Raw genomic sequence first — 26023 nt, 5'->3', positions numbered from 1 at the left:
GAAAAGAATCATTAGTCAGGCAGTCAGTGTTTATGTCCCTTTGAGTGGGTTTAGTTGAGAATATAGTGTTCTAGCTTAGTTGTATTTAGTCTGTTATTTTATCAGAAACTAAAGAAAAACACCAACAAATCCTTCATGATGTGTGTTGGCGTTTATTAAAGCCAAGTCCTGGGTACTGTCATTGTGACATATCACTATAGTACTTAACCCCAAGACCCTGCTGTATCTCGTTTTATTTTTATGTCCCTATCTAAGAAGTGTTTCTGTGTTTTCTGGCTCTTTTTTTCCAACTTAGGCTCTGGCACTGATAGAACTGTATAATGCACCTGAGGGACGATACAAGCAAGATGTATACTTACTTCCTAAGAAAATGGGTAAGAAACAGTGGAAATCTGTATTAATCCCCAAGCTGTTGCATGGTTTGGTAAGACTAATACCATGAAAAGCCCTGGATTTAGAGTCGGTTTTAATCCCTGCTTTTGCACTGAGTGGTTTTTGGAGTTCAGGACAAGTTCTAATCTCCATGAGCCAGAGTTTCTTTATCAGTAAACTGAGAATAATATTAATATACATTGCAGGATTGTAAGAATAACAGCTAATGGGTTAGTGTTTAACATAATGGTTGAGGGTTGATGCTCTTATTCTAAGTAGCTTTATGAAGTTCAGTAAACTTCCCACCACACCTGAGTACAGGCTGGGACCAAACTGTAACAAACAGAAACAAACACAGGTTTTATTGGTCATCCTCTTTGTAGATATACAGACAACTTCCTGTCATTCCAGGGGACAACTGTGCTATGTTCATGTGACATAATATGTCATCTCTAGTTCTTTACCTTTCTGAATAGTGGTACCCCCTCTCCCATCTATAATTGGTCAGTCCAAACCCCTGTCCTCTTAAAGCTAAAAAACTAGTTGCTCTTATCCCCTCTAACAGCTTACCTCAGATTGTGGGTTTTTTATATTCATATTCATAAAGGAAAAGCCCAGGAAGCTTATCTATGGAAGAGTAATAAATTTGTGCTGCCTGCCTTAGAAATCTGTGATGCAAAGATTTAAGGCCTTTATGGCTCTTATCTTAAATAATGTTAATGAATCAAGACTCTTTTGAGCTTAATAACCCAAGACACTTTGATTCATAATTTGACTATAATCCAATTAAGGAAGTTGCTTCAGGAAGGTGAGTGTAGTACATGGCATGTTGGCTGCTGAGGTGAAGCCAGAGGCTTTGCCCATGAAGGTAGGGAGGTACAGGTCCACCCCATTTTGTCACCCTGGTAAATGGCCTTCTAAATGCACTCTGGATATACGTAATGTACCCTGTCAGAAGGCAACTTTGAAGGTTCTTTAAGCAAATATTTTGAACTGTAGATTCTTTCAAAATTCCTCTATTCATTGTCTTCTTTCTCAAAAAGCTTCACATTAAAAAAGGGGAGGTTATGCCCTGAGAGGCATATTGAAAATGGAGTCTTCTCCCCTACCACTTTGTTCTTCCTAGATGAGTATGTTGCCAGCTTGCACCTGCCATCATTTGATGCCCACCTAACAGAGCTGACAGATGACCAAGCAAAATATCTGGGACTCAACAAAAACGGGCCATTCAAACCCAATTATTACAGGTAAGTTGGGGAAAGCAAGTGAAAATCTCTTTTCCCCAATATTAAACCAAGCAGGCTAGCCAGCTTTCTTAAATAAAGTGTTATGCCTGATTTTGAAGAGTATGAGAAGTGTGCTCCAAACTAACCAGGTAGGCAGAGAAATTGTATATCTAGTAGTAGAGGTAAAAAATTAGGAGTTTTCTACAATTTTGGAGCCTGGGCCTTAACCCTCAGAGATTCTAATACAGTTGCTCTGGGTTTGGAGCCTGGGCCTTAACCTTCAGAGATTCTAATACAGTTGCTCTGGGACAGGACCCAGGCTTATGTAAAAGCTCCCCCAGATAATTCTATATAAAGTCAGAGCTGGGAGGAAAAAAAAGATGAAACCAGAGGTGATACTGTCAGAACCCCATGGAAACACAGGGAAGAGTGACCCCTGGAATCCCCAGCCTGGGCTGGGGAGGTACCTTGGCGAGTGTGTGTTGTTTCTGATTCTTCTGAAACTTTCAAGTGGAAGACACAGTGCTAACCAATCAATCTGTTTCTTTATAGATACTAATGGACCAGATTACCAAGGACCAGTCCACATGAACCACACAACTCTAAAAGAAATATTTTTTAAGATGATTTTTATTTTCTTCTTATTCCTGTCTTCTTGATTTTTTTTTTTTTTCTGTAAGTTCATTCTTGTTTTTTCATCTCATTATCCAAGTTTTGCAGACCACACAGGAACTTGCTTCATGGCTCTTTAGATGAAACTGAGATTCAAGGTTCCTTACCCTAGTCACTAAACAATGATTTTACTCTCCCAGCCCAGAATGGTGATTCTTCACCATTTCTGGGGATTTTAGTCTTACTGGTGTACCTTATTAACAGGAAAGGCTAAGGTACCTTCTATGTGGAACAATCTGCAATGTCTAAATTGCCTTAAAGGAGCCCATTTCTTAGCTGCTGAAATCAGTGCTCTTTCACCTCTTCAGAGGAGCAGGGATGTTACCTACCAGCCAGGTAGGTTAGATGTAGATGGTGCATGTCAGTTTCGCCTAGGTGTTCCAAGCCCGTTCCTGTGTAAAGGAATGTCCTGGTATGTGTGGTTCAGAGAGATGTGCTAGTGAGTATTGCTTGTTGAGATCCAGTAGACTCATATGGATTTAGTACTACCCTTCTTCCACTCCTACCAGACCTTCTCATTTTTCAGGTTTTTAACCAGATTGTACTTTGTTAGGTTTGATTTTGACCCCTAACATTTCTGTTCTAAGAAAAAAGAAAAGAAAAATGTTTAGTGTTAATACTGAGATGCTGCTTGGGTGGTTAGTTGTTACCAGTTTCTCTTTTGAACCTTTGGAGCTAATGGTGCAGTTGGATCTAAAGAAATGCTGCCCTCAAACTGATTAATCCCTGTTTCAAGCCCATAGTTTATAGCATCAATGAATTGAGGCCATAACAGCTAATTCTATCAGCTCTGCCCCATACAGCTTGTGCTGAAGGCAAATTCCTTAAGCCATTACTCAGTATAAAGCACTGAGCCCCATCTTTAGGATTTATCCTTTAAGAACAAATTTCTGGTCAGCTGTGCTTCTGCAATCTAAAATATTTAAAGAGAGGTAGGTGTGGATGGGAGGAGGAAGGATAAATTGGGCCAGGGTGAGGGAAATCTAGCCGCATGTAACTTCTGGGACTTCAGACCCAGTGTAACAGTTTTATAGAAATAGTACTGCTTTTGACTGACATATGTCACAAAAAGTTAAAGATCTTAAAGGGCAGTTTTACATAGAGAAAGTAATCAGTACATCCTGGCTCACTCTCTGAAAGAATCCCCAGAGAAGCTCTGTCAAAGATCAGAATGTATTCCCATGCCATGCACCCTGCTTACCAGCATTCCTGCATGGTCAGATGAGCTTTATGTTCATGAGCTTTAAGTATTTAACTATGCAGGATTCTAAATCCTCAACTTGTTCCAGTTTGGGATCCTTCAAAGTTGGGTCAGGCATTAGTACTAGTTACTAGAAATTTTCATTTCTCTATTGCAATCCTCAGAGAGACAGACATTAAAAACAGGAATATAAGAAAAGAAAGCTTTCACCCTGCAACTTCCAAGCAGAGGACTGTGGTCTTGCCAAAATATTTTTCCTTTTCCTCTCCTGTTTCTCCCCACCAGCCCGTTCCCACTCCTTGCTAGTGTGACCATGCTTACTTCCATGTAGACGCCAATGGTTGAAGCCCTTTTTCCTAAGGCATTTAACCAGCCAATCAGAATACCACATCCTTTAGGGGAAGTAACCTGACCAACAGTGGTATCCATCCCATCAGCTCTGCTGGAGGGGAGGGGCCCCATCCTGCCGCCCTCTGGCATGCCCTCTGCCCCCATATCTATTACTGTGTCCATAGGAATAGGTAAGGGCTCCATCTCTGTCAAGCCATGTAACAAAGGATGCTGTGGAAAAATGTCTGGCATCAGAGGGAGCATGTGGAAAGCAACTTGGGAGGAACAAGTTTATTTTGTATTGAATGATTTTTAATGAATGCAATATTAATCCTTGCAGATGAGCAATAATCATTAAATTCAATTAAAATGATAAGACCTTATTGGAAGTCTGTGTCATTCTTGGTTGAACACCAAAAACTTTGTTAGAACTTTCTAGGGTGGGACACATCACAGGTCAGTCAGCAGTGTCTAATAGAGATTTGTTGAAGACCTAATAAGCAGAGAACAGGCTGGATGCAGAGTTCCAGTAGTATCTTAAGTTTTGTAAGCCTGCTTTGTGCTGAGGCACTTTCACTCTTAACCTCCTTTAAGAATACTTTCTGCTTAAGCTTCAGGTCTCCTCACTTGCAAAGGCCCTATACCTAATTCTTTTCCTTAAAGAATGCCTCCAAAGTTATGTAAGCTTCAGCTGCCCTACACACCAGTATCCCTTTCTGAAGTCTCCATATCTTCTGACATAACAATGTATCTATTAATATTGTTCGAAAGTAATACCTTTTCTATTTAGTTAAATTGATCCCAAACAATGCTGATGATTTTATGCAGACTAGTAAAATGAGTGTTTTTAATTCTGTGAGGCTTTGTCCATCACATAAATCCAAATACAAGATAAACATATTGCCTAATTAGATAACTTTTTGTAACTGTCTTGTGAATCTTTTGGATAACTTCCAGATTATAAAACAATTTACATTTTATATATCCAGATAAGTCAATTTATATATCCAGATAATAGAGAATTATAAAAGTTGCCTATTATGGTGGGAAAATATCTTGAAGTTAAATATTTGAATATAAAGAATTTAAATAACTTGACTTTATGTAAAATTGATTGTTTAAAGTTTTTTTTATTGTCTGCCATGTGCCCAAGTTTGTTTTAGATACTTGGGATAGATACATTAGGGAAAATCAGAAGATCTCTTCCCTTGTGGAGTTCACATACAATTCCAACAAGATTCAGATTTTACCTTCCACTTTTTCCTTTACCTGCAATTCTGCCATTAGGTGGGGCAGAGAAAGCTCGGCATCCACATGGACTTACAGCCTGCTGTCTGTAGGTAGGAGCTGGGGCTGTAATCCAGTGCAAGAAGTCATCCTAAATGGGATGGGGAATGCATTCTCACAGGGGAGGGAAGGCAGTGGCAGATTGGGTAGGAATGGGATTTGATACAAATAGGCAAAAATACTAAGGATAATGGAACTCTCATTTCTGGAGAAGGTGTTATGAATCAGGGAAAAGACTAGAATCTGGTGTTAGGTTAGAAATACAGATTTTGTGTGCATATGTGTGTACAAACAAACATTCCCTAGCTCTGTCTACTAAGCGATCCTTGGAAAAGCTGACTCCCTCTTCCCCCAATGCAGTGCAAACACCTTAGCATCCAGATTCAGGCTCTATATTCTCCATATAAAGAAGCCAGGACTTTGGAGAAATGGCTGATTCCATAGTTGGGCAGAAAAAGTACAAGATAGTCCAGAAAGCAAGTGAGTACTCAAAATATAATGGGGATATGTCAGAATGACAGAGGCAGCTTTAAGGGATTTACCCTGGGTATATTTGAGACAATATAAGCATCAGAATGATAGCTTATAAACCATTGAATAAAATAGGAAACTGTGAGTCTGTATTGACAGAAAATGAATAGTTTAATGAGGGTTAGGATATGTACATAGTCTCAAATGTACCTCTCTCCATAAAATATTTCTTAACTCTAAAAAGGAAAGAGTAGTTTTAAAGTGGAGAAGCCTTGACAGACTACCTTAGTCAAGTGAATAAAATGAACAATAGTGGGAGAAATCTACATCCACCTCTAGGATTCATTGAGAAGAACACAGCATTTCTTCTCTGATATTTCTGCCAAAGATGCAAATCCAAATGTGATCATGAGCAAATACCACCCAAATCCAAATCGAAGGATGTTTTACAAAATAACCAACAGTCTTCACACGTGCCAAGGTTACCACAAAGAATGACCACAGAAATGGAGAGATTAATACAACAACTAAATGAACTGAACTGGCACATTTCACTAAAAGAACATTACTAAGACAGTGAAACTTGAAAGGAGTCTGAGGAGTAGGTGGTGGTAACATCAGTGTCAATTCCCTGATTTTAGTGGCTGAACTGTGGCAAATAGAATGTCCTTGTTTGTAGGAAATAAAAACTGAAGTATTAGGAAGTGATGGGCATCAGGTCAATGACTTCTCAAATGGCCAAGAAAAGATTTTTTGTAATGTACTTGCTAGGTTTGTATTATTTTTGTAGGTTTGATTATTGCAAAGTTAAATTTTTTAAAAATAAGTACAGGACCCCCAAAAAATCCAATTTTGGCTTTTTCGATTGAGAAAATATTTTAAATCTATTTGCTCTATTTAGGAACATCCTAGAGCAGATAATTACAATAAAGGCAAAGACTTCTGGGTTAGCAAAGGAAAAGAAATCAACAGAAAGACGATCTTTTACATGGCTACACAAATCAGAGTATTTCACTGACAAATCCCAATGAAAGTAATACATAGACCAGATGATTCAACAGGAAGGTTGGAAATAGGGGTGCAGCATGGTGGAACTGCTTCAGAGTGCTCTATGAACAAAGTCTTACCTGCCAAATAACTTCTCAATATGGTAAATTCCAGAGAAATTTGTGAGTTTTGAAAGAATGTAAAACAAGAATTGACATCAGTACTTACCTGCTAACTGATTATGAAACTCAGGGTTAGACTAGGTTTGCACAACTGTAGCCCTCCTGTGAGTCACATCTGGCCCAGTGTGTTTGTACAGCTCACAAGCTAAAGAATGGTTTTTATGTTTAAATATTTTTAAAGAAATGGCTTATTTTGTGACACATGAAAATTACATGAAATTCAAATTTCAATGTCCATAAATGAAGTTTCACACACAGCCACAGTCATTTATGTGAAGTCTATGGCTATTTTCACACCACAATGGCAGAGCTGAGTAATTGCAACCACATGGTCCACAAAATCCAAAATACTATCTGGCCCTTCCTTTACAGAAAAAGTTTGCTGACCCCAGGCATAAAGGTTGTGTTGGAAGTCATTTTATTTGCAATCTATTGGTTTAGAAGAGGGAGTCTCCATGTGAGAGCAGAAATTGAGAGAATGAAAGCATTAGAAAGTAAAGGATATTCAACAAAGTAGTTGAGACAGCAAATGTTAAATCCACCTGTACCCTGGCCAGGATTCATTCTGGGATTGGGAAATCTCAGCAAACTGATAAGCAATTTAAAAATTACTTGGGGTATTTTTTTTATTCCAATTTGGAATGTGTAATTGGGTAATAAGTTTAGACTTCATGATTTCGATTGTAATTAATTATATATATATATAGTATTGGAAGCTATACACTACAGGAAATTTTCAATAATAGTATTTTGTTTGCATTTGGCTTGCCAGACAATTGAAGTACTTCAAGAAGGAAACCAAATATATTAAATGCATAAATGCAATTGGGAATATTTAAAAACGTTTAAGTTTATAAATTGGACAAAATTCCCTTAAAAATGATTAACATTTGCTAGATTTATACAATGAGAACTACAAGCTGGACTTTTAAAAAAGGCGTAAGTAATGTTTTTAATGTTACTTTAATAAATTGAATATTAATTTTTTTAATTGAAGTGATGGCTTCCCTACCCACACAGCAAACCCTGAAGACATTTAAAAATGCCCTTTAAAAAGAATTGTTCTGGTTTACAGGCCAGAAGGTACTTGTCTCTGATCCTGGGAGCTTTCCTCCCTCTCATCACGCAGTTCTGTACCATGGTTCTCCACTCCAACCACTAGATGGCGAGTTCTCTCACATTGGTTGTCATACATTGTCTCTGGCCAACAAAGGACAATAGAGGTCGACAGTCCCTTTTCTGGAACTCCTGTGTTTTGAAGAATGTTGTTGAGAATATTTCAGGTTTTTAGGAAATAAATATACAGCATATTATCACATTTACATAATATATTTATATCATATTAATATTTATTATACCTGTGGAGTGTGGGACAGTATCATAATAAAATGTGTTAATATTTCTTCAATTAAATGTATTAATGTTCACAGAATAAGGGATAAATAAGGACTTTAAATAGCCTCTCATCAGTTCAGATCAGGTTTTGCTGCCAAATTAACTTGTGCCAAATTTTTAAAAAAATTTTGTTTTTAGAATTTTTAAAATTTTGGAGTTTGTAGATGAAGGTTTGTAGCTCTGGAATAACACTCATACAGTGTTTCCTGTGTAACTGGCTCCTTTATGAATGCTTTATACAATTAGCATCTTTCATCTTCACAATAATCCCATGAGAAAGGTATTATCCCCATTTTATAGATGGGGATATTGAGACACTGAGGTGAAGTAGCTTACCGTAGGACACACAGCTCCTAAACTGGTGAAGCTGAAATTAACCCAGTCTGGCTCCAGGGTCTAAGCTTAGCCTTAGGCAATATTGCTTCTAGGAAACAGCCCCAAACTAGGGTTCTAGTATCAGAGTCACACATTGGGCTGGCTAAAAATACAGATTCCTGGATCCTGTCCCAAATCTACTGAAACAAATTCTCAGGGCTATGAGGAGTCAAATATCTTCCCAGAGTCACAATGAAGTTGACAGATAGAGCTGGATTTGAGCCTCAGTCTTTCTGACTCCCTGTGGCCTTTCTCCTGAGTCACCTCAAGCCTCCCTAAGGGTACTTGCAGGGAGTTTCCCTGTGGTGCTAATTTCTTGGTAAAGATTCTTCAGCAGAAGAAATTTGGCAGGGACGTGAAGACCCAAACTGCAAATGCCATGACTTTTTATGTTTCTGTAGGCCCCAACAACTAGGGAACCTACTACTTCCTAGTGCACAGAGCTCTGCTTCTCAAAGCCAGAGCCAATTGGATCTGAGTTACCATTCTTGGAGACTGTGGGGAGGTTGGGGTTTTTATGGCCAGGATCCTCACTGAAGTTAAACCTCCTGATGATGTAACTGTCCTGTTGTTATGCTGCCGCTTCCACACCTTTAGGCAATAAGCTATTATTGCACTATACAGAGAGCTCAGCTCAGTGCTCTGGGCAGAGGCATAGACACTAGTGCTCAACCTACCTCCAGGAGAACAAGCTGGGTAATAACCCTTTAACCCCAAAGAACATTTTGCTGTCAATTTCTTTGGTCACATTGAATCCATAGCAAACTTGCCCAGGGCCGAAACCCGTTGGCAAGACAATTGGCATAGTTGGCAGGATTCATTGTTGACCAAGGAAAAAGGCTGCCCTTATGGAAGGGGTGCTTCGGCAGGCTGCCCCTGTGAATGGGGAGACAGTGGATTGCCCCCAGTGGGTATGTGGTCTGAGGTGGCTTGCTCCCTAGAGGACTGGGCCCCACCCCAGGACTGGAGGCAAGTGAAGGTGATACCTGAGGCACTATGGATAGCCCTTGGTATAGGAAGTAGGTCTTTTGAGAGACAGAGTGCCCATGAGGCAGCAGGGATAGTGGGTTGGCTGCTTCTCACAGTATTAAAAAAGTCTACAGAAGAGAAGGACATGCTCCTGAAAAAGACCCAAAAAATGGCAGCACGAGAATGCGAGCTGCAAACTTCTGTGGATTCCCTGTGGGAAATGACATTGATGCTACAGGAGGCAGCACAAAAATGCCAGTAGCAAGGTGCCATTTGAAGAGGTAAAAGATTTCTTACAAGATTAAAGATGGCGGCATGAAAGGTGAGACATAGACCTCCTCCTAAAACCACATATAATGTGAAAATATAATTAATACAACTAACCCTGAAAGAGAAACAGGAAAGAAGGCTGTACCAGACTGCATACATCTGGAGAACAGAGCAGACCTCATGGAACAGGGTAATGTACCAAAGCTGTGACCCAGCAGGACCCAAGCCCTTCCCCCACTGCAGCTCACCAGTGGTAGGAAGAGAAACAGAGCGGGGAGGGAGTGGAGGCCCGGGACTGCTAAACACCTAGCCCTGGAGATCTGCTCTGGGAGCACGAACCTACATTGCATGGTGCTCTGGCGATTAGTGAAAGCTAATCACTGGTGAAAGCTAAGAGGCAGAATACCTGGAAAGGTGGGGATTCCAGCTGCTTGTGGAAAACAGGAATTCATATCTGGCTAAGCTGGGCAGGCGGTCTGAGTGACTTCCCAACAGCAAGAGGGCTGCTAAAGGGGCAAGGATTGCACAGAGCTTACTGCTCAGGAGAAAGGACAGGTAGACAAAATTGTCCGGATACATGCTGCCCAACAGGTTGGGAACTTAAACAATCTTCAGGCTTGCCATACCCCTGGCTGGTTAAAGAGTTCCAAGGGCCCCCACCGTGATACACAGCCTGCTGTGTCTACTTCCCAGGTAGCCTGCACATAGCTGACAAACTGGCAGCCCCTGCCCTGGCATCATGTCAGCCAGAGGGAAGCCCCATCTATGGCAGCTACAAACACAAAACATAGAGGCTTACACCTGTGTGTTTGGCCCACTGGTTCTGGCAGTGGAGACAGGAATAATAGCTGGGAAACAGGAAACAGCTCTTCCCTCCCCCCAGGCATGAGCACCACTGCCCTGCGACCCCCATCATCGCTCCAGGGTCTGAGCAGCTCCAGAGAGTAGAGCTTCTGGGCATTAGAGGGCACCACATACAAATATGAAACATCAAAGGAACCTAGTTTGAAGCAAAATCTCAACACCAGAGAAAGGGCCAAGGGAGACTGAATTAATAAATCTTCCTGAAAGAGATTTCAAAATAAAAATAATAAATATGTTCATGGAGGTACAGAAAAATACTCAAGAACTCAGGAATGAATTCAGAGTGGAGATCCAATCATTGAAGAGCACAATGGAGGGTATTAAAAGCAGATTAGATATGTTGGAGGAGATGATAAATGAAATAGAAACCAGAGAAGAGGAATACAAAGAAGCTGAGGCACAGAGAGAAAAAAGGATCTCTAGGAATGAAAGAATACTAAGAGAAATGTGTGACCAATCCAAATGAAACAATAGTCATATTACAGGGGTACCAGAAAAAGAAGAGAGAGAAAAAGGTATAGAAAGTATCTTTGAGGAAGTAATTGCTGAAAACTTCCCCAGTCTGAGGAAGGAGATAGTCTCACAGGCCATGTAGGTGCACAGATCTCCCAACACAAGGGACTCAAGGAGGACAACACTGAGACATATAATAATTAAAATGGCAAAGATCAAGGATAAGGACAGGCTATTAAAAGCAGCCAGAGAGACAAATAAGATCACATACAAAGGAAAACCATCAGGCTATCATCAGACTTCTCAGCAGAAACCTTACAGGCCAGAAGGGAGTAGCATGATATATTTAATGCAATGAAGCAGAAGGGCATCAAACCAAAAATACTTTATCCAGTAGAATTATCATTTAAATTTGAAGTAGGGATTAAACAATTTCCAGATAAGCAAAAGCTGAGAGAATTTACCTCCCACAAAGCATCTCTACAGTTTATTTTGGAGGGACTGCTATAGATGGAAGTGTTCCTAAGGTTTAATAGCTGTCACCAGAGGTAATAAAAAGGGATAGACAAGGAGTACAGAATATGATACTTAATATATAAAGAACATAGGAGGAAAAAATGGAGGGGGAAAAAAAGCACCTTTAGATTGTGTTTCTAATAGCATGCTAAGTGTCTTAGGCAGTAAAGAAGTTACCCTTGAACCTTTGGTAACCAAGAATCTAAAGCCTGCAATGGCAATAAGTACATACCTATTGATAATCACCCTAAATGTAAATGGTCTGAATGCACCCATCAAAATACATAGAGTCACTGAATGGATAAAAAACAAAACCCAACTATATGCTGCCTACAAGAGATTCACTCCAAACCCAAAGACATATACAGACTGAAAGTGAAGGGTTGGAAAAAGATATTTCATGTAAATAATAGGGAGAAAAAAGCAGGAATTGCAGTACTTGTATCAGACAAAATAGATTTTAAAACAAAGAAAGTCACAAGAGACAAAGACAGACGTTACATAATGTTAAAGGGGTCAATCCAACAAGAGGATATAACCTATAAATATATATGCACCCAACACAGGAGTACGTACATATGTGAAACAAATAGTAACAGAATTAAAAGGAGAAATAGAATGCAATGCATTCATTCTAGGAGACTTCAACACTCCACTCACTCCAAAGGACAGATCAACCAGACAGAAAATAAGTAAGGAGACAGAGGCATTGAACAACACATTAGAACAGATTGACCTAACAGACATCTACAGAACTCTCTACGCAAAATCAGCAGGATACACATTCTTCTCAAGTACACATGGAACACTTTCAAAAATAAATCATATACTAGGCCACAAAAAAAGCCTCAGTAAATTTTAAAAGATTGAAATTGTACCAACCAGCTTCTCAGAACACAAGGATATGAAACTAGAAATAAATTATGCAGAAGAATTGACAAATTCCTACAAACACATGGAGGCTTAACAACGTGCTCCTAAATAACCAATGGATCAATGATCAAATGAAAACAGAGATCAAGCAATATATGCAGACAAATGACAACAATAATTCAACAATGCAAAAACTGTGGAATGCAGCAAAGGTAGTGCTAAGAGGGAAGTATATTGCAATACAGGCCTACCTCAGGAAAGAAGAACAATCCCATAAGAACAGACTAAACTCACAATTAATGAAACTAGAAAAAGAAGAACAAATGAGTCCCAAAGTCAGTAGAAGGAGGGACAATAATAAAGATTAGAGCAGAAATAAATGAAATGGAGAAGAATAAAACAATAGAAAGAATCAATGAAAGCAAGAGCTTGTTCTTTGAGGAAATAAATGAAATAGATAAACCCCTAGCCAGACCAATCCAGAAAAAAAGAGAGCCTGCACACATAAACAGAATCAGAAATGACAAAGGAAAAAAAAATCACTACAGACACCACAGAAACACAAAGAATTATTAAAGAATAATATGAAAAATTACATTCTAACAAAGTGGATAACCTAGAAGAAATGGACAACTTTCTAGAAAAATACAACCTTCCAAGACTGACCAAGGAAGAAACAGAAAATCTGAACAGACCAATTACCAGCAACGAAATTGAGCTGGTAGTAAAAAAACTACCTAAGAAAAAACTCCTGGACCAGATGGTTTCACTGCTGAATTTTATCAAACATTTAGTGAAGACCTAATACCCATCCTCCTTAAAATTTTCCAAAAAGTAGAAGAGGGAATACTCCCAAACTCATTCTATGAGGCCAGCATTACTCTAATACTAAAACCAGGCAAAGACACCACAAGAAAAGAATATTACAGACCAATATCCCTGATGAACATAGATGCAAAAATACTCAACAAAACATTAGCAAACTGAATTCAAAAATACATCAAAAAGATCATCCATCATGATCAGGTAGGATTTATTCCAGAGATTCAAGGATGATACAATATTAGAAAATCCATCAACATCATCCACATCATCCACATCAACAAAAAGGAAAAAAACTACATGATCATCTCCATAGATGCCAAAAAAGCAGTCAACAAAATAGAACATCCATTCATGATAAAAACTCTCAACATAATGGGTATAGAGGGCAAGTACCTCAACATAATAAAGGCCACATATAACAAACCCACAGCCAACATCATACTTAACAGTGAGAAGCTGAAAGCCTTTCCTTTAAGATTGGGAACAAGACAAGGATGCCCACTCTCTCCATTTTTATTCAACATAGTTCTGGAGGTCCTCACTATGGCAATCAGACAACAATCAAATAAAAGGCATCCAGATTGGTAAAGAAGAAGTTAAATTGTGACTGCAGATGACATATTAATGTACATAAAAAAGCCTAAAGAATCCACTCCAAAACAGCTAGATCTAATATCTGAATGCAGCAATATTGCAGGATACAAAATTAATACACAGAAATATGTTGCACTCCTATACACTAATGATGATTTAACAGAAAGAGAAATCAGGAAAACAATTCCATTCACAATTGCATCAAAAGGAATAAAATACCTAGGAATAAACCTAACCAAGGAAGTGAAAGACCTATACACTGAAAACTACAAGACACTCATGAGAGAAATTAAAGAAGATACCAATAAATGGACACACACCCCATGCTCATGGACAGGAAGAATTAATATTGTCAAAATGGCCATCCTGCCTAAAGCAATCTACAGATTCAATGCAATCCCTATCAAAATACCAACAGCATTCTTCAATGAACTAGAGAAAATAATTCTAAAATTCATACAGAACCACAAAAGACCCCGAATAGCCAAAGCAATCCTGAGAAGGAAGAATAAAGCTGGGAGAATTATGCTCCCCAACTTCAATCTGTACTACAAAGCAACAGTAATCAAGACAATTTGGTACTGGCACAAGAGCAGACCCATAGACCAGTGGAACAGACCAGAGAGCCCAGACATAAAACCAAGTATATATGGTCAATTAATATTCAATAAAGGTGGCATGGACATACAATGGGGAAATGAAACCCTCTTCAACAGCTGGTGTTGGCAAAAACTGGACAGCTATATGCAAGAGAATGAAACTGGATTATTGTCTAACCCCCTATACAAAAGTAAACTGAAAATGGATCAAAGACCTGAATGTAAGTCATGAAACCATAAAACTCTTAGAAGATAACATAGGCAAAAATCTCCTGAGTATAAATATGAGCAACTTTTTTCTGAATGCATCTCCTCGAGCAAGGGAAGCAAAAGCAAAAAATGAGCACATAGGACTACATCAAACTAAAAAGCTTCTGTATAGCAAAGGACACGACACCATCAACAGAACAAAAAGGCATCCTACAGCAAGGGAGAATATATTTGTAAATGACATATCCAACAAGGGGTTTACACCCAAAATATATAAAGAACTCACATGCCTCAACACCCAAAAAGCAAATAACCCTATTAAAAAATGGGTGAAGGATATGAACAGACAATTCTCCAAAGAAGAAATTTAGATGGCCACCAGGCATGTGAAAAGATGCTCCACATCACTAATTATCAGGGAAATGCCAATAAAAACCACAATGAGTTATCACCTCACACCAGTTAGGGTGGCCATTATTGAAAAGACTAAGAACAACAAATGCTGGTGAGGATGTGGAGAAAGGGGAACCCTCCTACACTGCTGGTGGGAATGTAAGTTAATTCAACCATTTTGGAAAGCACTATGGAGGTTCATCAAAAACTAAAATTAGAAATACCATTTGACCCAGGAATTCACTCCTAGGAATTTACCCAAAGAATATAATTTCTCAGCTTCAAAAAGACATATGCACTCCTATGTTTATCACAGCAGTATTTACAGTAGCTAAGATATGGAAGCAACCTAAGTGTCCATCAGTAGATGAATGGATAAAGAAGATGTACATATACACAGTGGAGTACTACTCATCCATAAGAAAGCAACAAATTCTACAATTTGCAACAACATGGATGGAGCTGGAGGATATTATGCTCAGTGAAATAAGCCAGGCAGAGAAAGACAAGTGCCAAATGATTTCCCTCATTTGTGGAGTATAACAACAAAGCAAAACAGCAACAGACTCACACACTCCAAGGAGGGACTAGCCCAATCCCAAAGGGGACGGGTGGAGGAGGGTGGGTGGGGAGGGAGGGAGATAAGGATTCACGGGTATTATATTGGCACACATGGTTTGGGGGTGATCAGGGGGAAGACAGTGTAGCACAGAGAAGGTAAATAGTGACTGTGGCATCTTCCTACACTGAGGGTCAGTGACTGCAATGTGGTATGGGAGGGACATGATAATGGGTGAATGTAGTAACCACATCATTTTTTCATTTGAAACCTTTATAAGAGTGTATATCAATAATACCTTCATAAAAAATTAATTATATATAAAAAAGAAAGACTCCTTACAGAACAAGACAGCAGTGTTGCCAGGTGCTCTGAAGGAAGAAAAGGCCATCAAGGAAAAATATGAACTCCTGAGGGAAGCACAGGTGGAGGAGGCACAAGAGCACCAGCTGTGAAGCATTGAGGTGAAGTAAGAGAGCTGCTGAAGACTGAGCTGGCATTGCTGTGGGGCACGGTAGGAAAGGTAAACGCTGTAGCAGAGGAAGTACCTGGGGGAGAGGAAGGAAAGGTGCCATCATGCCTGGAAATGGAGGAGCTGGGGAAGGATGAAGGGGTGGTGCAAGAGGCACTGACCCATCATGTATTGAAAGCAGGCCCAGTGGTTGTAAAGAAAATAAAGACCCAGCAGCTGAAAATTCCCCAGGAGCTGGAAAGTTCCCCAAAGAAATAAGGTCTGCTACTCAGAGGAAGAATTTACAGGGCCCCATGAAGGTTACTAGGACCCAGATGTGGGTTGATTTAATATGGGCAGGAGCAGATGAAAGAAAATTAGATGGGAAGTCAAATAGGATCTTACTAGAGCTATGGCAACAGCTGAAACCAGAGCAGCAGTTCCAGCCATTAAGACCAAAGAGGCAGAGGTCAGAGACAGAGCCACAAGTCTGGCCTGGGTGTTTGCAAGACTTCCTGCTGGAGAGCGAGCCAACCTCACTTGAGCCCACACAGGAAGGTGATTGGGGAACACTGTTTGACTGGGGAAGGTCAAGGTATCTGCCCTGAGGGACCAGGGTGACTAGAGACCACATGTTGAAATAGCTATCCTTTGGTCCCCAGTGAACATACAACATGTCCTGGCTCTGGTGAACATAGGGGCTGAATGTTCACTGATTCAAGGTAACCCTGAGGGGTTACCTGGGACCCCCACTATCATAGATGGGTACGGGAGTAAGGCTATCAGAGTGAAACAAGCCCAAATCCCTTTGGGAACATGGCGTCTACCCCCAAAAGAGTATACTGTGTATATATCTCCTATCCCTGAGTGTATTTTGGGGATGGATATCCTGCAGGGTCTATGGTTGCAGACCACTGCAGGTGAGTTCAGACTGAGAGTACGTGTAGTGAAGGCAGTTCTGAGGGGACATGTTAGGAACCCACCCATAGCTTTGCCTGTGCCTCTGCGGGTGACTAATACTAAACAATACAAACTGCCTGGAGGGCATAAAGAGATTGGATAAACTCTCCAGGAGCTGGAAAGATGGGTATTATAAAGCCCACCCATAGTCCTTTCAATTCCCCAGTGTGGCCTGTAAAGAAGCCAGATGGCTCCTGGCATATGACTGTGGATTACACAGAACTGAATAAAGTCATACCCCATATGCATGCTGTTGTCCCCTCTATTGCAGACTTGATGGATACCCTCAGCCATGAACTAGGAACATACCATTATGTGGTAGATCTTGCTAATGCCTTCTGTTCCATTGACATTGAGCAGGAAAGTCAGGAACAGTTTGCCTGGCCATGGACTTTCACTGTCCTTCCACAGGGATACCTCCACAGCTCCACCATGTGTCATGGACTTATAGCCCAGGATTTGGCTACATGGGAGGAACCGCCAAAGGTACAGCTGTACCATTATATTGATGATGTCATGCTCATGTCCAATTCTCTTTCAGATCTAGAAGGTGCAGCACCTAGACTGCTGCAACATTTACAGGAGAAAGGATGGGTTGTGAACAGTACCAAGGTTCAGGGACCTGTTTTGTCTGTCAGATTCTTGGGGATCATCTGTTCGGGTAAGACCAAGGTTATACCAGAAGCAGTTATAGACAAAGTCCAGGCCTTTCCTACCCCTTCAACTATAGCATTGCTACAGGAATTTCTGGGTTTTCTAGGCTACTGGAGAGTGTTTATCCTGCACTTGGCACAAATTCTGTAACCCTTATACTTGTTGGTATGAAAGGGCATCAGGTGGGACTGGGATAAGACATGTGCATCTGCCTTTACTACAGGAAAACAGGCAGTCAAGGCCATGCAGGCCTTGAGTGTGATAGACCCATCAAGGCCCTGTGAGCTGAATGCTCATGTGACTGAAGACGGTTATGGCTGGGCCTCTGGCAGCTGCTTGAATGAACTCGCTAACTTATACAACTCTGGAAAGGGGCAGAGGTACGATACACTTTGAGAGAAAAACGGCTGGCTGCTGTGTATCACACTTTGCTGGCTACAGAGCCCATCACTGGAATGGCCCTGATAAAGGTGATAACCACCTATTCCATCTTGGGGTGGGTACAAGACTGGACCAAAAAGCCAAGGAGTGGTGTGGCACAAATGCCCACACTGGCCAAGTGGGGTGCTTACCTACAGCAGCACAGTGCCCTCTCTAGTAGCCCCTTGAGTGAAGAACTCCAACGCTTATTGGGGCCAGTGACATATACTAGTGAAAAGCAGGAAGAACTTGCTTTTGAACCATTAGTAGCAGAGAGTCCCTATCAGGAGGGAAGAGCCCATATACCCGAAGATGCATGGTACACAGATGGCTCCAGCCATGGGCAGCCCCCAAAATGGAGGGCCATAGCTTTGCAACCTAGGACTGAGATAATATGAATGAAAGATGGTGAGGGGAGGAGCAGCCCATGGGCAGAGTTGTGGGCCATGTGGCTTGTGATCAGCCAGGAGCCCTCCCCTATAGTTGTCTGCACTGACAGCTGGGCTGTCTATCAGGGTTTGACCCTGTGGCTACCAACCTGGTACCATACCAACTGGCTGGTTGGTCACTGACCCCTTTGGGGGCAAGAACTGTGGCAAGACTTATGGGCCTGTGGTCAGACTAAAATAATTACAGTATACTATGTGACAGGTCATTTGCCACTGGCATCCCCAGGAAATGATGAAGCAGATAAATAGGCCCAGATACATTGGTTAGAAGGAAAGCCTGTCTCTGATGTAGCCCAATGGTTACATCAGCATTTGTTGCATGTGGGCTAAAAGACAGGGCTCTAGCCTGTCAGTGGGGCTTGCCTTTGACCTTTGAAGAAGTTAGTAGAGCCTGGCAGAAGTGTGTTATGTGCTCCAAAAGGGGCCCACACCAAGTTCCACAGCAACATGCAACAATAGCTAAGGGGCCTATACCCCTCATCAGGTGACAGATAGACTATATTGGGCCTCTACCTGTGTCAGAAGGATACCGGTATGTGATGACTTGTGTGGACACAGCTACTGGACTTCTGGTTGCTTTTCCTACCTGTTGTGCAGACCAGCAGACAACCAAAAGAGGCCTTGAGCATCTCTTTGCTGCCTATGGCCGACCACAGGTGATTGAGAGTGATCAGGGCACCCATTTTACTGGACATACACTGCAAGAATGAGTGCGACAGCTGGGAATCAAATGGAAGTTTCATGTGCCATACAATCCTACTGCAGCAGGCACGAAAGAGAGGCACAATGGCTTGTTAAAATCCAGACTAAAGTCAGATACCAACAGTCTGTGGGGATGGTCAGTTCACTTATGGACTGTGCTACGGCATTTGAACGAGAGACCCCGAAAGGGAGCCCTGAGTCCCGTAGACATATTAATACATATGGCTGCCTTCCCTATACAGTGCAAGTAGAAACCAAGGAAGAATCACTGAAGCCAAGGTTCAGCCACCAGGATAATATCTTGCTGCCAGCACCAACTGCCCTGAACCCCGGAGACTCCATTGAGTGGAAGTGGCCTTGGACCTTTCAACACATGGACCAACAATGGCTGGCTCTCCTGGCACCTTGGGGACAAGGCCTGGAAACTGGCCTCCTTTGTATTCCTGGAATAATAGCAGAGTGACCCCCAAAGTTCACAGTAGTATATCCTGAATGGCCAGAAGGTAGGAGCATCTTACCAGGGAGTTTTGTTTTATCATTATGGCCAGTGCATGCACCTCCAGTAGCACTATATATAGACCCTTCAGTAACCGCCACGGGGAAAGGAGTAAAAGTATGGTACACTAGACCTGGAAGGGACCCCCTTCCTGCTACAGTCCTATCACAGGACCACTCTCTTGCATGCATCCTACCTGTTGGACAAGATTTGCTTTTGTTGGTGTCATTAAAACATGTGTCTTATCACCCCTAAAGTCTTTGTAGATTGGGAACTTCCTCTGGCTTGAGGATTATTATAATTTTTGTTACCTGTATCAAAATCTTTCTGTTTCTTAATATTTATTATCTCTTAAGTTATTATTATCCTCTGTTGCTGTTGTGGAATCTGGTTACAGTGCTCCAGCTTTTTCACACAGGGACCATTGTGGAAGATTGAAAACATGTGGATTGTGACATGAGAACCCTGAAGGGGTGAAGTGTGGGGAAGTTAGGGTTCCTATGGCCAGGATCCTCACTGAACTTAAACCTCCTGATGATGTAACTGGCCTGTTGCTATGCTGCCGCTTCCACACCTTTAGGCAATAAGCTATTATTGCACTATATAGAGAGCTCGGCCCAGTGCTCTGGGCAGAGGCAGAGACGCTACTGCTCGACCTACCACAGGGAGAACAAGCCGGGTAATAAATCCTTTCACCCCAAAGAACATTTTGCTGTCAATTTCTTTGGTCACATTGAATCCATAGCGAACTTGCCTAAGGCTGAAACCTGTTGGCAAAACAAGGATCCTAAGTGTCCCTGATGAGCAGCTGGGCCTTGTGCTCTGGATTTGGTTTTTTTTTTTTTCTTTAACACATTTATTAATGATTCATTCATATTACTTTGTGTCACTTGATTTGCCATATAGTCACATTTTTTTTTTGAGAGGGCATATCTTATATTTATTGGTCAAATGGTTGTTAACAACAATAAAATTCTGTATAGGGGACTCAATGCACAATCATTAATCAACCCCAAGCCTAATTCTGAACAGTCTCCAATCTTCTGAAGTATAATGAACAAGTTCTTACATGGTGAACAAATTCTTACATAGTGAATAAGTTCTTACATGGTGAACAGTGCAAGGCCAGTCATCACAGAAACTTTCGGTTTTGATCATGCATTATGAACTCTAAACAGTCAGTTCAAATATGAATACTCATTTGGTTTTTATACTTGATTTATATGTGGATACCACATTTCTCTCTTTATTATTATTATTTTTAATAAAATGCTGAAGTGGTAGGTAGATACAAGATAAAGGTAGAAAACTTAGTTTAGTGTTGTAAGAGAGCAAATGTAGATGATCAGGTGTGTGCCTGTAGACTATGTGTTAATCCAAGCTAAACAAGGGCAATAAAACATCCATGGATGCAGAAGATTTCTCTCAAAACAGGGGGGAGAGGTTCTAAGCCTCACCTCTGTTGATCCCCAATTTCTCACCTGATGGCCCCCCTGTGACTGTGCCTGTCTTAGGTTGTTCCTCCCTTGAGGAATCTTACCTGTCTCTGGCTAACCAGTCATCTTCTGGGGCCCTACAGGGAGATGTAAAGTTGGTAAGTGAGAGAGAAGCCATATTGTTTGAAAAGGTTAGCAGATTTATGCCCTGTGGCTTCTATGCCCAGCATTTGTCTTGAGGTATCTTTAGCACTTGGAGGAATTATGATACTCGGTAAATTCGATATGAGGCACAAATTCTATTCAAGGGTTGTAATTAGGAAGGAAGAAGAAAAGCTATAGAAGTAGCAGGCGGAAGAAAACATGGGAAGATTGATTATTTCTTTGACATATCTTCTTGTAGAGTAATTTAAGCATGTATAGGTTTTAAACTACTAATTAAATTGCACACACACATTAACATAATAGGAATACAGTTACATAACCAAAGCAGATCTATAATTACCAGCCATCTCCAGTGAGGCCAAGAAAACCAGATAGGCACCCTAGGCATTTGTGAAAATTTGTCTATGATATGATGGATATTGTCTGACTGTACTTGAACAGTCTGAGAGAAATCAGACAAATTAAAACAGCCCATTCCAGGGAACTGTTCACATCCCATATGTTCTTTTAACAGTAGATAGTCGTAGTTGTAAGATTTTGGAGCGTTACAACTTGCACTTCTCCTAATTCTTGGTTGAGTTCCAACAGTGTAGATCCAGTCAAATTTGTTGTTTTACTGTATGCACAGGCCAGCTTAGATATCTCCTTCCTCATTCCCATGGCAAGTCCAGGAACCGGTGGGATGAGTGCATCTACAGCTGTAGCAGTGCGTGGATCTTTGTTGGGGTTTTTTGATGATCATCTTCTGGCATGAGTCTTCCAGAGAGTGCTGATGTTGGAAGTTCTTCTTCATATCGTATCTTAGTTCATTTTCGGGGTAGCCCAATTAGGCTTTGATCCTCTGTATAAACACAAACATACCCTTTGCTCACACTTTGATCTGCCCTTTATACCATTGTGTAGAACTCATTGGAGGTCACCACACAGGAACTGCTTTTTTTATTTTTTTATTAAGAGAAAGGAATATTATCAGAAAAGTGTACCTCCAAGGCCGATCATCTGACCCCCTTTAAGTGATCAAAATTAAGGATATAGGATATTTAGAGCATGCATTAATCATTTATTTATAGTTATTTTTATCCTATCATGGAGTAATCCCCCTTTTCTTTCTTTTTTTTTTTTTTCTTTAATCTACACTTACATGAAGAATATTATGTGTACTAGGCTCTCCCCTATACCAGGTCCCCCCTATAAACCCCTTTACAGTCACTGTCCATCAGCATAGCTAAATGTTGTAGAATCATTACTTGTCTTCTCTGTGTTGTACAGCCCTCCCCTTTCTCCCACCCCCGCCATGCATGCTGATCTTAATACCCCCTTTCTTCCTCCCCACCCCTTATCCCTCCCTACCCACCCATCCTCCCCAGTCCCTTTCCCTTTGGATTTGGTTATTTTTAAATCACAAAATTTCTCACACGTACTCATTACTGACTCCACTATTTCAGTGCATAAAAACAAACAAGGCCTATTCTCTTCAATGATTCTTTTACCTTTGTATTTCCATCTGGGAAAATTACTTCTGAAGGGCCCCTTAGAGGTGTTTTCTAGTCAGGGGAAGTATAATAAAGAGCTTGAACTGGATAAATATGAGCATGCTGCCCTACTGAAGGTCAACTGAGCAGTCTTCTCTGAGGTGCTCTAGCTCTTACTGCTGGCTTTCATGCAAATTTCTCAACAAATGGGATGGATTTGTGACAATTTTTTTTCAAGCAAAAACAACTTTATCTCCAGTCTAACGGTTATTATGATAAGCAGGAAAATGGCTTTCTCTGTCACACAATGGAAAGAAAACCAGCACTGTGGCTTGTTCCTATTGGAGCTATGGGTTGGCTAATGTCTAGTAAACAAGCTCTTGGGTCTTTTCTAGTTTTCCTCTCAAAACCAAGTGAATCATGAAATATCACTGAGTAATATGAAGATGAAGATACAACTCTTACCATTTTTTTCCAGAAGTAAACATTATGTTCTTTTGTTTTTGTAATTGATTTTTTCCTTCTTTTTTATTGTGAAAAAATACAAATAACATAAAATTTACCTTTGTAACCATTTTTACATATACAGTTCCATGGTATTAAGTACATTCACATTGTTGTGCAACCATCACCACCATCCATCCCTATAACTCTTGCATCTTGGAAAACTGAAATTCTTTGCCTATTAAACAATAAATAACTCCCCACTCCCTTCTCCCCCAATCCCTGGCAATTACCATAACACTTTCTAAGAATTTGACTGCTCTAAGTGCCTCATGTAAGTGGAATCATACATTTTCATCTTTTTGGAACTGGTTTATTCCACTTTCATAATGTCAAGGTTTGTCCATGCTATAGCATATTGCAGAATTTCCTTTCTTTTTAAGCCTAAATACTATTCTATTGCAGATATATATCACATTTTGCTTGTCCATTCATCCATCAGTGGTATGCTATTTAGGTTGCTTGCCACAATTTAGCTATTGTGAATATGCTGCTAAGAATGTGGGTGGACAAATATCTCTTTGAGACCCTGCTTTCCATTCATTTCAGTATATGCCCAGAAGTGTAATTTGCTGGATAAAAAAGATAATTCTTCATTTCATTTTTTTGGAACCACTATACTCATTTCCACAGAAGCTGTACATTTTACATTCCTACCAACATTCCAATTTCTCCACATCCTCACCAACACTTAACTATTTTCTGGTTTTTTTTTTTTAATGGTAGCCATCTTAATGGGTGTGAAGTGGTATCTCATTGTTGTTTTGATTTGCATTTCCCTAATGGTTAGTGATATTGAGCACCTGTTCATATGCTTACTGGCCATTCATATATCTTCTTTGGAGAAGTGTCTATTCAAGTCCTTCGGTCACTTTTTAATACAGTGGTTTATTTTTTTGTTGAGTTTTAGGGGTTCTCTATATGTTCTGGCTATTAATCCCTTATCAGATATATAATTTGCAAATATTTTTTCCCATTCTCTGGGTTGCCTTTTTAACTCTGTGGATAGGATCTTATGCACAAAATTTTTTACTTTTCATGAAGTCCAATTTTTTTCCTTAATATCTGTGTCTTTGCAATCTAAGAAATCATTGCTAAATCTAATGTTGTGAAGCTTTTGTCCTATGTTTTTTTCTAAGAATTTTATTGTTTTAGGTCTTACATTTACTTCCTTGATCCATTCTGAGTTAATTTTTATATATGGTGTTAGGGTAAGGGTCCAATTTCATTCTTTTGCATGTCGATATCCAGTTTTCCCAGTCCCATTTGTTGAAAAGACTGTCTTTTCCTCACTGAATGGTCTTGATACACTTGTCAAAAATCATTTGAATTTATATGTGATGGTTTATTTCTGGGCTCTCTATTCTATCCTATTGGTCTAAAGGTCTGCCTTTATGTTTTGATTACTGTAATTTTATAGTAAGTTTTGATATCGGGAAGTGTAAGCCCTTCTATTTTTTATTTTTATTTTTTATTAAGGTATCATTGATATACATTTTATGAAGGTTTCACAAGAAAAACAATGTGGTTACTACATTCACCCTTATTATCGAGTCCCCCCCATACCCCATTGCAGTCACTGTCCATCAGTGTAGTGAGATGCCACAGAGTTCCTACTTGCCTTCTCTGTGCTACACTGTCTTCCCTGTGACCCTGCACAATGTGTACTTAATCATAATGCTCCTCAATCCCCTTCTTTCTCCCTCCCCACCTGCCCTCCCCCGCCCCTCCCCTTTGGTAACTGCTAGTGCCTTCTTGGAGTCTGTGAGTCTGCTGGTATTTTGTTCCTTCAGTTTTGCTTCGTTGTTAGAGTCTACAAATGAGGGAAATCATTTGGTATTTGTCTTTTTCTGCCTGACTTATTTCACTGAGCATACCCTCTAGCTCCATCCATGTTGTTGCAAATGATAGGATTTGTTTCTTTCCTATGGCTGAATAGTATTCCATTGTGTATATGTACCACCTCTCATCTACTGATGGACATGTAGGTTGCTTCCATATCTTGGCTATTGTAAATAGTGCTGTGATAAACATAGGGGTGCATGTCTTTTTTAATCTGGGGTCTTGTTTTCTTTGGGTAAATTCTTAGGAGTGGAATTCTGGGTCAAATGGTATTTCTATTTTTCATTTTTTGAGGAACCACAATATTGCTTTCCACAATAGTTGAACTAGTTTACATTCCCACCAGCAGTGTAGGAGGGTTCCCCTTTCTCCACATCCTTGCCAGCATTTGTTGTTCCTAGTCTTTTCGATGTTGGCCATCTTAACTCATGTGAGATGATATCTCATTGTGCATTTCCCTGATAATTAGCGATGTGGAGCATCTTTTCATGTGCCTGTTGACCACCTGAATTTCTTCTTTGAAGTGTCTGTTCATATCCTCCATCTATTTTTTAATTGGGTTGTTTGCTTTTTGGGTGTTGAGGCATATGAGTTCTTTATATATTTTGGATGTTAACCCTTTGTCGGATATGTCATTTATAAAAATATTCTCCCTTGCTGTAGGAAGCCTTTATGTTCTGTTGATGGTGTCCTTTGCTATACAGAAGCTTTTTAGTTTGATGTAGTCCCATTTGTTCATTTTTGCTTTGTTTCCCTTGCCAAGGAGATTCATTCAGGAAAAAGTTACTCATGTTTATATCCAAGAGATTTTTGCCTATGTTTTCTTCTAAGAGTTTTATGGTTTCATGA

General features: G+C 40.3%; 1 protein-coding gene across 1 annotated transcript in view; it reads left to right on the top strand.

Moving 5' to 3' along the window:
* The window catches only part of AHCYL1 (adenosylhomocysteinase like 1), a 65599-nt gene extending 61415 nt beyond the window's left edge, over nt 1–4184 (top strand). Inside the window, exons 15-17 of the mRNA XM_036916709.2 lie at nt 296–374; nt 1499–1619; nt 2151–4184. Coding sequence (XP_036772604.1) covers nt 296–374; nt 1499–1619; nt 2151–2157 — 207 coding nt within the window. The 3' untranslated portion in view covers nt 2158–4184. The remainder of the gene's footprint in view (nt 1–295; nt 375–1498; nt 1620–2150) is intronic.
* The last annotated feature ends 21839 nt before the right edge of the window (nt 4185–26023 follow it).

The sequence above is a fragment of the Manis pentadactyla genome, chromosome 4, assembly GCF_030020395.1.
Source record: "Manis pentadactyla isolate mManPen7 chromosome 4, mManPen7.hap1, whole genome shotgun sequence".
NCBI classification, from domain to species: Eukaryota; Metazoa; Chordata; class Mammalia; order Pholidota; family Manidae; genus Manis; species Manis pentadactyla.
This window is presented reverse-complemented; position numbering and strand designations above follow the sequence as displayed.